Source organism: Perca flavescens, chromosome 15, assembly GCF_004354835.1.
Source record: "Perca flavescens isolate YP-PL-M2 chromosome 15, PFLA_1.0, whole genome shotgun sequence".
In the NCBI taxonomy this organism is placed as follows: domain Eukaryota; kingdom Metazoa; phylum Chordata; class Actinopteri; order Perciformes; family Percidae; genus Perca; species Perca flavescens.
In genome coordinates this window covers 21,847,985-21,863,750 of record NC_041345.1, presented here as the reverse complement: position 1 = coordinate 21,863,750, position 15,766 = coordinate 21,847,985, and the positions used below count along the sequence as shown (strand labels likewise).

The following is a 15,766-nucleotide window of genomic DNA, read 5'->3' as shown; positions in this document are numbered from 1 at the left end:
TGGAGGCACAGTGTCAGCCTGTGAGATGGAGTGCAGGCTCTGAGTTTTCTTAAAGAAAATGAAAGGGCAATTTAACTGTGTCAATGTCAACCTAAAGCAACCACACATTCCACTCTCCCATAACTCTGTGACTTTGGAAGACATACCATATATTAATAGAATTTCCCTTCCAGGAGAAGCACACTTTAGCAGGTTTCTTTTTCACAGACAGAGGCGACCTGATTTTGCATTGTCCCAGTTGGCTGCTATGTCATGTGCAGCAGGATCTACAGTAATTTGTAGGAACAGGGCCGAATTTTAACATATCTTTTAATAGGAAAGAATAACATTTCAAGATGCCAGACTGATATTGGCCAATTCAAATTCTATTTTTACACACTATATATCCTAAAACCCTTTTGATAAAAAGTGTGTAAACTAAAACCAACAGTGAGCCAAGAATGGACCCTTGGAGAACGCCAAAATTAAACTGATTTACAGAGTCTGCTATTGCAACTTAAGGTTGCGTAAGGTCTTACATCTTCAGTTAGAACCAATGGGTTTGGGCCTGAGGGCTGCAGACAGTAGGGGAAATTGGACAGAAACTGATTAATAAATTGTTGGTTTTACTTTTTTTTTGGGGATATATTGACAGTATCAAAAATATAGAATACAACCAGCCTTATCCTTTTAACATAAGGCCAACAGAGTTATCAATCTAATCAAAAGCAGAACAAAACTAAAGCTCTCATCGTTTGTCATTGTTCTCTCGTAAAAAAATATGTTTTGACGTTGATGACCTAGAACATATCTTTGGGGTCTATGCAATCTGTTGTGTTTTATTGTCCAACACACATATATATATATATATATATATATATATATATATATATATATATATATATATATATATATATATATATATATATATATTTGCTGATACCAGTATTTCTGTGATAATCTTAAATCAACTGACAATAAATCCTAATAGCAGACTTTTTATACAAACTTTGGGCTTTTTCTTATCCTTTTGCATCAAACCTAAAGTTATTCTGCTGCAATTTATGCTCATTCAGTTGTCTTGCCTTTTAATTCACATTCTCAGTCCTGCATCGAAGAACAGAGCATTATTCTTACCACCTAAACGGCAAACATTGCATCTCGGTTTGCCCTGAAGAATGTGATCAATACAGTCTGTTTAAACCACTGGCTTTAGCTCTCCCTCTGCATTTCTTGTGTTTCGGTGAAGGTCACAGACCAAACAGCAAAGGTCTGCCAACAGCTCAGTATTCTGCTCACAGTCCACCCTCAGTCGCAGAAGTAAGATTCTAAATTACATCAGAGAAGCACCCACATTTTAGCAGCAGACCCTTGCCAAATATAAAGCTAATCCCATGTTCTACTACTTCTTTTTGGTCACGGCTGTCAGAATGAATGTCTGCTGCCAGCCTTTGAGGTCTATTCCAGCAGAAATCATTACGACAGTTCTATGTGCCAAATGGTTGGCGAAAAAAAACAAATCATAAAAAGATAAAAGAAAACACTATTGAGCACCCAGCAAACCATGCCTCCTTATTTAATCGACCTCTCTCTAAACCCTCATGGCTCCTGCTCATATTAAAGTTGTGGCATTTTAAGCAGATCCACTTGAAAGTACGCCCCATGGCTGGGATACAAGTGCAGTTAGAAGACATAAACTTCATCATCTCTTCATTTCTCAGAGCAGAGATGCAAAAAACTGCGGCGTCATGAGCTTTGTTGTTCTTTTTATTGTTTCAAATGAAATACTCTCATGAGTCCATATGGATATTAAAAGCTGACTGTGCCAGCTTTTGAAAAGACACTTACAGTGATCACTGGAGCTTAAATTAAATCTACTGATCTACTGAAAGAGCTCCTTTGTGTTGTTGTCAGTGCTAGAATTTGGACATTTTTAATCACCCAAGAAATTGTCATTGCATTTCTAAGAAAGCTGAGTAATCCTCTTTGACATTTTCAAAGCAGCAGGCGCTAAAGTTACGTGACCGAGGCATAACAATGATCAATTATCTTCATGTTGTTAAATTATCACAATTACGTCCTCCTCTGCTCTGTCCAGAATGGACTCTGGCAAAAGGCAGGTGACTCCAGTGACTTTTGGATAAGGGCAATGACTAAGTGACTACAAGTGTGTGGAAAACATGCAGCTTTAGTCAGACCTAACCCCAATTAAAACCCCACTTATACTTTTTATACTAATACTTGTTTCAGTGTGGATGGAGAGTACCCCAGCATGCACCACCACAAGACAACCTGGACAGTTATAAACCAGTCTTGCATACCATAGAGAGACAGCTGCAGGTCTTTGAACTGTGGGTGGAAATCCAAGTGAACAGGACGAAAACGTGCATACTGACCACTGAGCCAGTTAAGACCACCAAATGTTTGGCAAAAAAATTCCTGTGGATAAATTAATCGAATCATTTCAACTCTTACATGATTCATCTATCTTTAAGGCCATAATGACATATTTAAATTCATTTTTGTGTTTTTCACTGGTTTGAAGTGGGCGGGGCTCAGTTGGAAAAGTGTGATGTCACATTATTCTGTGTACCAATCAGAATTTATCAAAATCAAATTCTATTGACAGCTATGGGGTTGTTTGCTTATGTTGTAGTCATGAATACAACAATTTGAAACCAAGTTTTAGGAAAGCTGTCTGAATGTAAATGGACTGTATTTAAATGTGCGTTTCTCATCTATTGACCTTTCAAAATGTTTTACAACACCTGCCAACATTCACCCATTCACACACACGTTCATACACTCATGGCAGAGGCTGCCATTCAAGGTGCCAAGCTGCTCATCAGGAGCAGTGAGGGGTTCAGTGTTTTGCTCAGCGACACTTCAACACTCTCTCTGGAGGAGCTGGGAATCAAACCAGGAAACGTCTGATCGCTCTACCTCCATTTTGCACCATTTGAAGCATATAACATACTCAACCTGACCATGTAGCTTATCAAAACAGCAGGTGTCTTTCAAATGGCAAATTCTGCCCATAATTTGGTCATTTGAGTTATTTTTGGACCAACAATCAAAGATTCAATGTAAATCTGACAACTGACAAGGATCCCTGGTAGGTGTGTTTCAGGACACAGATGTAAATAACAGCAGTTCCCTGTGTGAAACAATACTGTATATATTGAATTGCCAACATTAAGAATGCGTTTGGTGCTCTGATGATAGTTGTAAAAATGTTGCCTTGCATCTGCTCCCGAAAAAAACATACATTGATTTGTTCATCTGGTGACCGATATGGCCACAGGGTGAGTTTTTATGTTGCTTTAACACTCATCGAGCAATTCAGTGACCACTACTGGTGCCTTGAGGATTTAAAAATATAGTCACTGTAGAAGAGACTACTCCCATCAAGATGAACGTGATCACTCATAATGGCTTTCAGTGGCATTTACTTCATCCCTCTGGGGTTGAACAGATAGAGAATATCACATGCTCCCCCTTCTGGGATAGGCACAGAATGGGATGTGTACAATGAAAAGGCATACAATCTTGACATTTTTTGATGTGAAACTCTGGGGAGGAGAGTAATGGCACATGCTGAAGGTCATGAGCCTAGTTTGAACCCATGATATTGAGGCTGTAAGTTATGTAGGCTGCTGTAAGTCAGTTGAGTCACCAGAATAGATTTTCCCTTTAAGGCTATTGGACGGAAATGACGGTAATGCTTTTACACTTTACTGAGAAAAATGTGTTCAACTCAATGTTCAAATGAATGCCAGACAATAGATATAGTGTTATGTGATGGTATTTTTCTACAGTTTATGCCAGTGTAACTATAGGCAAACTGAAGATGATTTCGACTTTTTTTTTTTACAAAAATGATACATGCACTTGACACACAGCTGCAGGAATATATGGGTAGGTTAATCCGCAAAGCCTGTTTGCCCACTTAAGGCTGACATCATGTTAACGTTTAAGGTGTGAAATTACATGCTCTTTACACATTTTATAATGTTTTTTCAGCTTTTTCATCATTTATGAAACAAGGAAAGTCTTACCTGTGCACATTCATTTCCTGAGGGGGCTTGGTGGCTTTATCATAGGCAACTTTAACACATATCCCAATGGCAATGACGAGCGCTATGACCCCGCAGGTGATGTACACCGTGGTGTTGGTCTGGTCCAGCTCCGGGTCATAGGTATCACCTGTGGGCCCCGGTGAAGGGGGCTGGGTTTTGATCCAGTCCGGTGTGTTGTAGTTGGTACAGCTCTTCTGCTCCAGGCGCTTCCCCCGGTCCGCGCAGCAGAAGCGCAAGAAGCAGCTGCCGCAACAGAAGCGGTGATCGGTGTTGTTGCAGCTGAACTCTTTGTCGTACGTCCCGCTCACGTCGTAGTAGCCCAGACAGGTGTCGTGCTGCACCCTGGGAGCCTGGACCTGCGTGATCTTCCCCGGGACGGCCACGGACAGCGGGACCGCGGTGGTGCTGCCGTTGACCTCCTTCACCTTTGGGTTCCTCCTCGGCGGGATTTTGTTCTTTTTGTTGGTGGTGGCGGCGCACAGGACATTCAGCGGGTCTAAGTAAATCAAAAGAAGCAGAAGGTGCTTAATCCCCATCATTTGAGGACGCGCTGGTGTTTGTTCTTTGGCCTCCACACTCTTCTGTCTGGTCTTTCTCTGTGAATATTACTCTTCCACTTCTTACCGCGTGGAGCTTCTTGCGGGTTTCTTCATCGCAGGTACTCCTTTATGTGCCAAGCTTTGATTCGCGGACTTTGACTGGCAGATTTTGCGCTCACCAGACACACAAAGCATCTTCTTACTTTGCTGTCGTCCAGTATAAATGTCTGTTTTCTTATCAAAGTTCGCTTTGGCCAAATGTCCTGTTATGATTTCGGCTGCAGACACGCGATAAAGACGCGATGTTCTCCGGGGAAATCTTTAGCTGTTGGTCTGGAGTATGATCGAAGCTCGTAGTTACACTGTGGAGAAGAGAGGCATGTACAGAGGGATTTAGTCGGTAAAATAGGACTTTACGTTAGGCCAAATATCCACGGGAAACTTTATTAATAAGCAGGCATCATAGAAAGAAGAATTTGGATCGATAATTTGCAAGAACTGGACTGATTGTAAACCTGCGATCACTTTCAGCACCGCGGACAGCGCCCAAGTTTCCATCTGGGTGTTTAAGCGCTTCAGTATCAAAAAGTACAAATATTTGACCTTTCATTCTTTCAATTTTACTTCAAACCGGGTTATTTAACAAGAGAATAGATACAATCCGTGTTCCGGTATTGCGCATGGATTATAAATATGCCGCCGGGGAACGTTTTATTTTGCCCCATTCGCCTTTATTTTACGCATAAACTTTCTTTTATTGGACTTCCTAAGTGGAAACGGAGCATTGCCTTCTATTTTTTCTAATGAGAGATACAGAATTGAAGATACAGTTTTAAAAAAGAAAGAGAGAAGGAGAAGATGAGGAGGACTTACCGGGTTTACGGTGGCCGGTAACGGGGTTGTCTCAGTCACTGCCACTGAATCAAAGAGCCTCAGCAAGACAAGAGGCAAGACCTCTCTCTCCTCTCCGGCCCGCAAAATTACGAATCCCACTATGGCCACGCCAAGGCACGCCCTACGAAGCAGCTCGATTGGTTGGGGTTAGGCATTTCTCCTCGAGTGGTTAAGGTTAGGGTTAGGGGATTGGTCAGGGGATAGGACCTGTACATGTAAGCATGGAAGCCAATTGTAGTGTGTGAACGCTATTGAAGGGCGGGTCTTGGCGTGGCCATAGTGGGATTCGTAATATCGCCTCCGGCCCGCGCCCCTCCTCTCTCTCTCTCTCTCTCTCTCTCTCTCTCTCTCTCTCTCTCTCTCTCTCTCTCTCGTCACCCCCTACTCTCCACCTACGTCACCGATTCAGGTACCTCAGTTAATTATCAATCGACATCTCCCCCCAGTGTTTTGGTCATATGCCTCCAGACTTCACTCGATAACTCGCAGAGGTGGAAAAAGAGAAACAGAAAGATAACAGTGTATTAAAAGTTGTCTGTAAGAGGCGAAGCGCTGCTGTTGGTGTTCAGGCATCAGTGCACATGCAAGCTGCGTCCACTCACAAGTCACCAATCATGTCCTCTGTGTGTGTGTGTGTGTGTGTGTGTGTGTGTGTGTGTGTGTGTGTGCGTGTGTGTGTGTGTGTGTGTGTGTGTGTGTGTGTGTGTGTGTGTGTGTGTGCGTGTGTGTGTGTGTGTGTGTGTGTGTGTGTGTGTGTGCAAATGCGAATACATGCCTGAGCTGGTTTACTTTAGAATTATAAATCAAATGCCATGCAGATGGGGAGGTGGAGAGGATTTGGATGCTTAAAAAATGTCTGGTGCCAATTTAGATTTGTTTTTTATTTTTACTTTCAAAGTAAAAGTAGTTAGTAATGGATGTTTGTAAAGGGCTATATGGGTGGAAAGTGATATTAACTGGTATTAAGTACTAGCACAACATTCTGACTTTTACTATTTGAAATTTGACTTAGAAAAATGTATCTAGAAATGTCTACTTTATTTCAAGCAACCACTTCAATCTCAGAATTACTATTCTTAAAAATCTTACTTGAATGTCAGACTCAAAAGTCTTTTAGGGAAATTTAGTATATATAGAAATATGACTTCATTCTGACATTTTCTAATATCACGTTTTTCCAAAAAATTCAACTTTTTTCTCAGAATTCCCTTAACCCTCAGATTCGTGACTTTATTTTGACTTTGATCTGAGATTTATAACTTTTAGTCTGAAATTTAATGTTATGAATTAGTTGTCATTGTCTTGGATCCACTTTACCTTTAACAGAATTCGTAATTCGGGGGGCTGGTGCGCGGTCATAGAAGGCTTGTATCATGTGGACGCGCCGACAGGTTTGTATACTACATTATTTAGAATTCCTCATGGGGGGAATGCACTATAGCTTTAACATCCTGAGTTTGATTCCGACTATCTGACAGAAAAATTTCAAATTCTATTTCCATTTTCCCTACACAGACTGAAAGGCACATTAAACATGTCTTCTTATTTCATCCAACTTGAAGATTCAGCTCAAACAGATCAATTCATTTATTATTTCCTTCCATAATGCAACAGTCTATCTCCAAAAAGGCATTGAAACCAGAAAATAGGGATTGGAAGACAGTTATTAATAAGGTACAGTCTTTTTCATTTGGATGGAAGTTTAATTGTATTCACAAATGTGTTTGAATCTGGTAAATCAGGTTGTACCAGATGGTGAAAATGAGCACATTAAAACCTCCCAGACAGGTAATTTGACAGCGAAAGGAAACCATATCATATTGACTTTCAAATACTGTGCTGTCATTGCCTCAACTCTACTGTCCTCATTTACTTGGTTATTATCCAGCGTGTCAAAGCTGATCCATCTGGTGTGCAGACTAAAACCACTGCCAAGATTTGTTGGTCTTAGTCAACTTGAGTGCTATTTGATCAAGGTGAATGCTGTTTGACCAAGGTCTGCTGTTATCACTTTTAGAACAGAGAGGTGTCATGCAGCCCCCAGTGGGGCAAGGTGAAATATGTTTTATTCTCCGACATTTAACTACAGTGAATTTATAACACTGATAGTCTAACCAGCCAATTTATTGGAATATTGCTTAACTTGTCATGAGTGGAAACTGCCCAAATGCTACAAAGAGTAGCCCAAATGATCAAACTAGACCAAAACAATTTTTACTTATCTCATTCTAGCCCTCATTTTTTCTATAAAAATAAAAGTTATACACTTTTTTTAAATTAATTTACTTGCCCAGTTTGATTAAAAAGTAGCCCAACGTGGCAACAATTAGATCTGGTATCAGCTGTTGAGATTGCTTGCTCAAGAGGAAGGGGGCATGTGATTGGCTGAATGATGAGAATTTTTATCACTATATTTGACATCTTGACATATGCTGTACATACAGTTTCCCCTTTAGTATTATTATTCTCAATTCCACACTATCTCAAACTGTCATTTACACTCACTTTTATCTTGTTTCAGGTCCAGGTCGAAGTTACATGTACATGATGTTTACACTGAAATATTCAACCCAAGAACTCATGATTTTTATGACTGCACCATTTCAACGTAAGACATTTTGTTGATGTCTTGTGCATTTTTAAACACATTTTACCAAATATCGAGCCTGCCATTTTTCGTATCTTTGGAAGCTTTTGCATCTGCACCAATGTTAGGATGGACAACACAAGATTATCCTAGTTTGTCCTCGAGCCAGATCCATCTGTGGAAGAAATGTGGTTAAAAGCTCAGAAAAAAGGAAGAGGAAGTGGGACATTGACTTAAGATTAATTTGTCACAAGCCTATAATTCTGCATGTTACTATTGATGATGACTATGACGTCAATGGGTGACAATAAGGACGATTATGATGATAATGACAATATGTCGATAGCAATGGCAACAATTATACATTATGTAAAGATGATAAAAGTAAGAGAGAAGAACAGCAGGATGGGATGGGGGAACGCACACCAGTGTTGGCTACCTGATTAATATTTCATTCATTCCATTAAAAAAAAACACATTGCAAAAGCAGTTTGATCGACATACCAAAGAACATTTTAATGCAAATATTTAAATATAGCTAAACATTGGAAAGGCACAATACATTTCATGAAAGGTTAGGTTATACAATGTCGGAAAAAAAGAATAGAAGGAAAGGAAAAGAATGAAAGAAATCTGCTCCATAGGCAGTGATGTTTCCTGTTTACTATATGGGACTGTCAAATGGACTGACAAGTCTGATCGTTGGTTACGTTATAAGCTAGGCCTATCTCCATAGCGCTGTGAAGTAAATTCAGGTCACACAACACTTACATTCTGGGATAGGAGAAAAAAAACGCATTTCTTTAAACCAACCACAATCGCCTTGGGCGGTACTAAGCTCCGGACCCAGCGACGGTGGCTCTGCAAAATGTTCTCGGAAAGGAACTTGTGTTAGTAGAACATTTGCACCCTGCAAAAGGAAACGCCACATACAATATTAAATGAAGTTAACTGTTCACACAATACAGTAACGTGAGCTATATAAATTGTGTTGTGCTACAGACCACTGCAGATTTGTCTTGCCATCCCCATGTGGCCCCCACTGCCGCAGCCTAAATGCACTACCCCCTTTCAAAAAGAATGGAAAGACTTGCGTTTTTGCCGCGCCGCCTGAGGACAGCTGCAGTCTATGCGAACGCGGCGTAAGAAATAAAGTGTGATCAACTTCCTGGCGCCCCTGACAGCGTAGCAGATAATATGACACGGATACATGAAAAAAGGACATGGAGCTTTTGATGAATGTCTTTCCACACTGGATGCTCTGGAAGTCAGCGTTAGTAAATTGGGCCTCCATTCCTCTGTCAGTCAAAATGGCACATCAGATGGCATGTTGAGCACAAAGGGAAGAGCGATTGTCCATTAGTGTTTAACAGCTCTGAGTGCGCAAAGCTGGCCTCAGCAAAAAGCTCTGACAGGTAACGACGGGGTCGACATTGGCTGAAGATTAATGAGACCATATTTCCACAGAAGAATGAAATAATGAATGACAGAAAGACCTCGGCTTTTCGAGGCAAGAGTACAAAACAATCACACAGGGAAATTAATACAGCTCTTTACGCCACTGTTGGAAGGCTCTTGAAAACACTCGCCTTGGTAATTATCACGTTGATTCGTATCACGGATATTCGCCCCACATTCTCTCTCTAGTATCTAGTTGGTCTATATTTTGTCTTTCAATCAGGGGTTTTATGTGGGTCTTGATTTGGCTTAGCTCAGAGCACCAACCAAAATGTCTGCCCCAGTTATGGTGCAGAGGGGAATAGCTCTCCTCTGACACCGGCCCTGTTCAAGGGTCCGTTCCGTCGCCTTTGTTAATGAGCCAGGCAGTCTCGACATTCAACACTCAATGCAAAGTGAATCTTAACACCATTTTGGTATGGCTATGCATCATTAAAGGGGCCACACTGCTCATATCCTTTCAACCTTGCAGGTGTCTGATACTCCATACAGTGCCTCTTGACCTAAAGTGGTTCCATAATAATAATCTATACTACATCAAGCACATATAGGCCTGCAGAAATAGCCCTCCATTTTGAAGTTATTTGCATACAAAGCATACCATGCTGTTAAAACTATGAGCAACAGACAAAGTGGATGATAAGTGAAGAGGTACATTTGGGGATATAAAAGTTGAGCCCAAAGTGAATAAAATGAAGAAAAAAAATTAAATATGAAAATTAAACAATAACTTTAATTTTTATTTATTTAAGAACTTATTAAAAGTCAACTCATTTATATCCAATGTAATTCTATTATTTTTACTTTTAAAGGACTTAAAAAGGAATCCTAAAAACATTTTATATCAGTGATGGCTTCTTCCATGAAATATGCACACATATTCCAGAGTTACTACAGATTTTTTCTCAGTGGTGAAAAAAAAGAGGTTTTGATTGACAAATTTACTTATTTATTAATTACAAGACTCTCTTGAGGCAGAACCAAACATTGCAGTTAATAGATAATAATATTCAAAGTGATGACATGGTGCCTGTGCACTCTGAATGAGCTTGTTCAACTCTACCAGCTCACCTGTCACAAAGACTTTTATTCCCATGTGGAAGAGATCCTGATGATCTGATGAATTATGTACCAAATATTATGTAAATGAGAAAAAAAAATCTCTTTATTGCCCTTATTTTCATAGAGACTGTTCCTCTCATCCTCGAGGGTATACTTTAAGTCAATTTGAGAAAACTAATGTGGAAGTTTTCTTGCTGTAGTTGATGCAACTGCTAGATGAACACGTAAATTAACCATTAATCTTTGTTTCCAAAGATGATTATTTGATTTAGCATACTATGTGACATCTTAACCACAAACTTTGAACATACATTGCTGTATTAAAACAGTTTCAACATTATTCAAGGCAGCAAGCAAAGATATTCTGTAATTGGAAACAGAAAATGAATTACTTTGTCATACGTAATACTAAATCAGAAAAGAACAGTCCAATCAGAGTGCAGTTCTGTATGTAAATTACATACTCCATTCAAAATACCCACAGAGCTACAGATTCATGGGAGGCCTTGGAGGAGGAGGGCCTGGCTAGTCCACACAGCATTCAGGGGTGGAAGAAAAACCTCCTCTTGTTTATTGGCATTTCTTTAAACCAATCACAATCGTCTTGGGCGGCGCTAGGCACCACACGGAGCAACGGCGCCTCTGCAAAACAGCCTTGGGAAGGAACTTGTTTTGGTGGAAAATGGGGACGTTCAAAAGTTGTTTTAGTCGTGCAACAGAAAGCTCAGATTGGACAGATAGTCTAGCTAGCTGTCTGGATTTACCCTGCAGAGATCTGTGGAGCAGTTTTTTTTATTTATTTTTTATTAGTTTATTTATCAAGGACAATGCAGTGCACATTATTACATCCAATTATCATAGTCAAGCCATAACAATGTGAGTAGATGTGTTGCATAAAAGGTTTCTAGCCAATTGGCTAATTTGCAACCCCAGTCCTTGGTCAGGCCTTTCTAAAAAGTTAATCCAAATATAATTTTTTTAAAAGAACTACATAGTGTGAGTTACACAATAATGCTGCTAATACGTTGTATACTAATATATTACATCAACATTTCACAGAGTCGTGACCACATTACACAGAACAGCATATCACGTTACAACACAAACCCAAAACACCCGGACACTCACGCTCACTCACCTATACCCTAATCATAACCTTGGCAACCATTTACACACAGCCATGCATCCACAGACATTACTACAACACAACTGACTGATATTAAATGTTTTCAGTTCACTTTGTGTTTTTATTTCGATTGATAAATTATTCCAGAAATGGGTCCCTTTCACTGAAAAACTTGACTGGCCGAAAGTAGTTTTGCGCCCCTCTGCTATGCAGTTGCCACCCACTGCTCCCCTAGTGGCCACGCTCCTTGTATTTGTTTTTGTCACAAAAGGACAGACTACGGCTGGAGCTAAATTATTTGCACATTTGAAAGTCAGTTTAAGAAAAGAAAACTTAATAAAGCTATCAAAATTTAAAAGCTTGTATTTCTGTACTATCAAACAGTGGTGCCACATTGTTGGTTTCCGATCCATTATTTTCAGTGCCTGTTTATATAATGATATGATGGGTTTGACTGTTGTCTGGGAAGCTTGGCCCAATACAGTAACACAATAGGATAAGTGAGAGAGTATCATTGCATGAAAAAACAATAAAGCTGCCTTAACAGGCCTCATCATTCTAAAACAGTTCACCATAGTCCTTGTAAATCCACAAAGAAAGCGGAAGGTCTGGAAATCCGGACGAATTTCCGGCGTCACCTGAACGATCCCGGAAGTGGAACTTTGTGGATATAGACTGGTGAGGACCCAACAGAGATAGGGGGACTGTGAAGGAGAGTGAGAGCAAAAAAAAGACAGGATCTATGACAGAATAAGACGTTGAGACAGTAATCTTATTATTTGTAAGTATATGATCCTGTCCTTCCTTAGGTTAAAGAGATGCAAGTAAAGGCGATGAAAGTCTGAAGGAACCATTGGTAACGGAGTCAGGCTGCCAGTAAATTCCGTCAGAGCTACTCATCAGGTCATATAGTTTCAGAAAACCGACAATTACCGAGAAGCCTAGTTGCTACACTTTGCATCAGCCTACATCCTGGACTAAACACCTGCCCATTGCACATACATATATATTTTTTGCACACTCTGCACTCAATCCATTCAGTCTCTTTTTTTCTTTTTTCTTATGTTAAACAGCTATTTTGTAAATATTTGTTTCTGTATTTATTTGTTACTTCATATTAGTGTTCAATATTTTTGTTTGTTTATGTATGCACCAACCACCACGGCAAATTCCTTGTAAGTGTTACTTACTTGGCAATAAACCCATTTCTGATTCTGATTCAATGTCTGTAACTTTTAGAAACCCACAATATGTTATTCACACCCACCCCAGAATGTATCTACACACAATGATAGTCTCACACATTGAGTACTGTTTTACAAGTTGGTCACTAACTAACATGACAACGCTTAAGCCTATTGAAGTACTCTTCAAGAGAGCCATTAAAATCTTGGATAAAAAAGCGTTATCATTTCATCACTGTAGCATACTGGAAAAACACAAACTATTGAATTTTGAGAATTAAAAAAATGTTAAGTATGCCTGTTTTGTATATAAGGCTATACATCATCGTGCCCCTCCCCCACTGAATTAATTCTTTCAAAGAATTGAGAGTGGTGGTAGTACAAGGGCCTCCACCAAAGGGGACTGTGTAATACCTTTTAGGCGCGCCACATTTGGACAAACTGTTTTGTCAGTAAAGGGAAATAAATATTGGAATAGCCTTCCCCCCCACAATAAGGGACCGTCCCACATACATCACAACTCATTTAAAAATCTGGCTTTTAGAAAACCAAAGCTGCACTCACTTTTAACTGCCTCACACATTTCACTGTGTGACAATCACATGTTCTGTTGTATTTTGTCTTGACTGTTGTTGTTAGTGTTGGTCTTGCCTTTCAAACTATGAGGGTGTTGCATGCTTGTTACTGTTTTTATGTTTTTCTTTTTATGTATCTGCCTAGGGACAATAGTAAAATTAGCTATGGTGCTAACTCTAGCATATTTACATTGTGTACTTGTACTGATGTCCAATAATATGCACTGTCCCTATCTAAATAAACAATTAAATAAATTTTAAAAACTTCACACTGTGATTGATCAGCTGCGTGGAGGTGAGAAAGGAGCCTAGGTTTGATCTCCTCTCCCAAGCTCTCTCTTCTTCCATTAGTTAGACTACTATTTCTATCACTTTGTGTGAACAACTGAGTGCAACGCCATAATTGTCTTACTGTAGAGCTTTCTAAAAATGTGTGCCAAACTTTAAAAAAAAAAACACCACTTTTCAAAAAGCTTTAACATTATGATACAGAATCAATAAAGGAAAAAACACGCCATCAGAAGCAATACAATCAAAGGTTAGATAATAATAAAAATAAAAAATAAAAATAGTTTAATAAATAAAATGAAAAAATAATCATCAACTCCTAAAATATGTTGTAAATTGCAGTAATGTAGTAAAGTAGTTTACCCTGGTGAGATGCAGCTGAGACGCAATCCTGCACAGAGCCGGTGTAGACAGCTGTAGAGATTAAAATGAGAGCGTATCTGTTGCGTGTGATGTGTAAGGAAAACGCCCGTCTGACATGCTTGCAATCTAGACTAGGGGTTAATCAAAACAAATACACTGCTGTTTTCTCTAAAGAGGCAGACAAAAAGCATTTCATTAGCATACATTTCTTACACCTATCCCAGTTTTGGAGATACGACTGAGCATTAGGACCACATCAAAGGAAAAAAAAACTTTTTCGAAAATAAAGTCGAAATGTCTAGAATAAAGTCAACATGATGAGAATAAAGTCGACATGTCGAGATAAAACTTGATATTTCAAGAATCAAGTCGGACTTTTGAGAAGAAACCAAACTACTAACTTTACCTAAAGTCTTCTACAAAATGCCTTGTGAAGGCCTATATGAACTTGTGAAATTATACTTCAGAATCAGTTTTAATAACAAGGAAATTCTTTCTCTTTTAGTTCATAAACACAGTATGGTGATAAGTAGTAGGACTTTGAAGAGATTGTGCCAAAAATTGTGTCTGTTCAGAAGGAGAAACCACACAAACTTGGAAGAGGTGGCCGCATTCTTGCAAACTGAAATAGCTTGTAATGGACAGATGCAAGGGTATCGATGGTTACACCTATGCATATGTTGTATCACAAGACACAATAAGACTATTGATCAAATTGGTTGATCCTAAAGGAGTGGGGCTCAGGAGAGCGCGGCACACCAAGGACGTTACCCATATCTATGATGTTGCCTACGAGGCAGCTGGCATGGCGGACCGTCGCTCTAATGTGATTAAGTGATAAAGGACTTGAATTTATTCTCGTCATTTCAATGCAATCAATTTGGATGTTAAAGTTGTTACGGACTTATTACAATGTTGGATGTACACATTGCTTTGAAGATACAGAAAAAGAGACACCATATTGTTAAGGTCTTAGTTGTATACCTTGCAGTGCATTGTATCTGTTTTCTTTTGAGAAGGCATTCTTTTTAAGAATGACCACATTGACCACATTGACCAAAATGACGAAGGACTAATCTTTTAACACATGTATTACCTGTTGATTATCAAAGTACTTGTCATACTACTGGCATACTTACCACTACAGTGTGTGGTTAAATGGTTGTGTTATGATGTGGAAAAACTGAATTAAAGAAATAAAAGCTCTACGTTTTGAATGTTTGTCTGTAAAGATGTTCAGTCTGAGGGGATCAGGAGCATCCATCAGACCGGATAAATAAAACAAAAGTTCCAGAAGCCCATCTCTGTCTTTTATCAAACTCGGTAAAGCTGAGCAGCCAGAGAGACCCGGTTGGTGCATTGATTTCTGTAATCTGTCTTTATTTGACATGCCTCACTGCTCTGTGATGCAGAGAAGGGAATTATAAAATACACTTAAACTTATAATTTGGACCTGAGTGACCGGATGAGCTGCACCTTAAATAATACATAATGCATTCTTAAAGAATCTAAAGGAGGGTCAAGGGAAATTAAAACTTTTAGCATGTTTGTTTCAATGTCTGTTTTTGAGATTGTCTGCATAAACTGTGCAGGAGGGAAGGAGTAACACAATGCAGAGATGTTCTCAAAGGA

At 39.3% G+C, this 15,766-nt stretch overlaps 1 protein-coding gene across 2 annotated transcripts in view; it reads right to left on the bottom strand.

Moving 5' to 3' along the window:
- LOC114570352 (shisa family member 6) overlaps positions 1-4,594 on the bottom strand; it is an 81,551-nt gene extending 76,957 nt beyond the window's left edge. For both annotated transcript variants that reach the window (XM_028600641.1, XM_028600642.1), the window contains exon 1: positions 4,038-4,594. In XM_028600641.1, the coding sequence (XP_028456442.1) occupies positions 4,038-4,594 (557 nt within the window). The remainder of the gene's footprint in view (positions 1-4,037) is intronic.
- Positions 4,595-15,766: the final 11,172 nt, after the last annotated feature.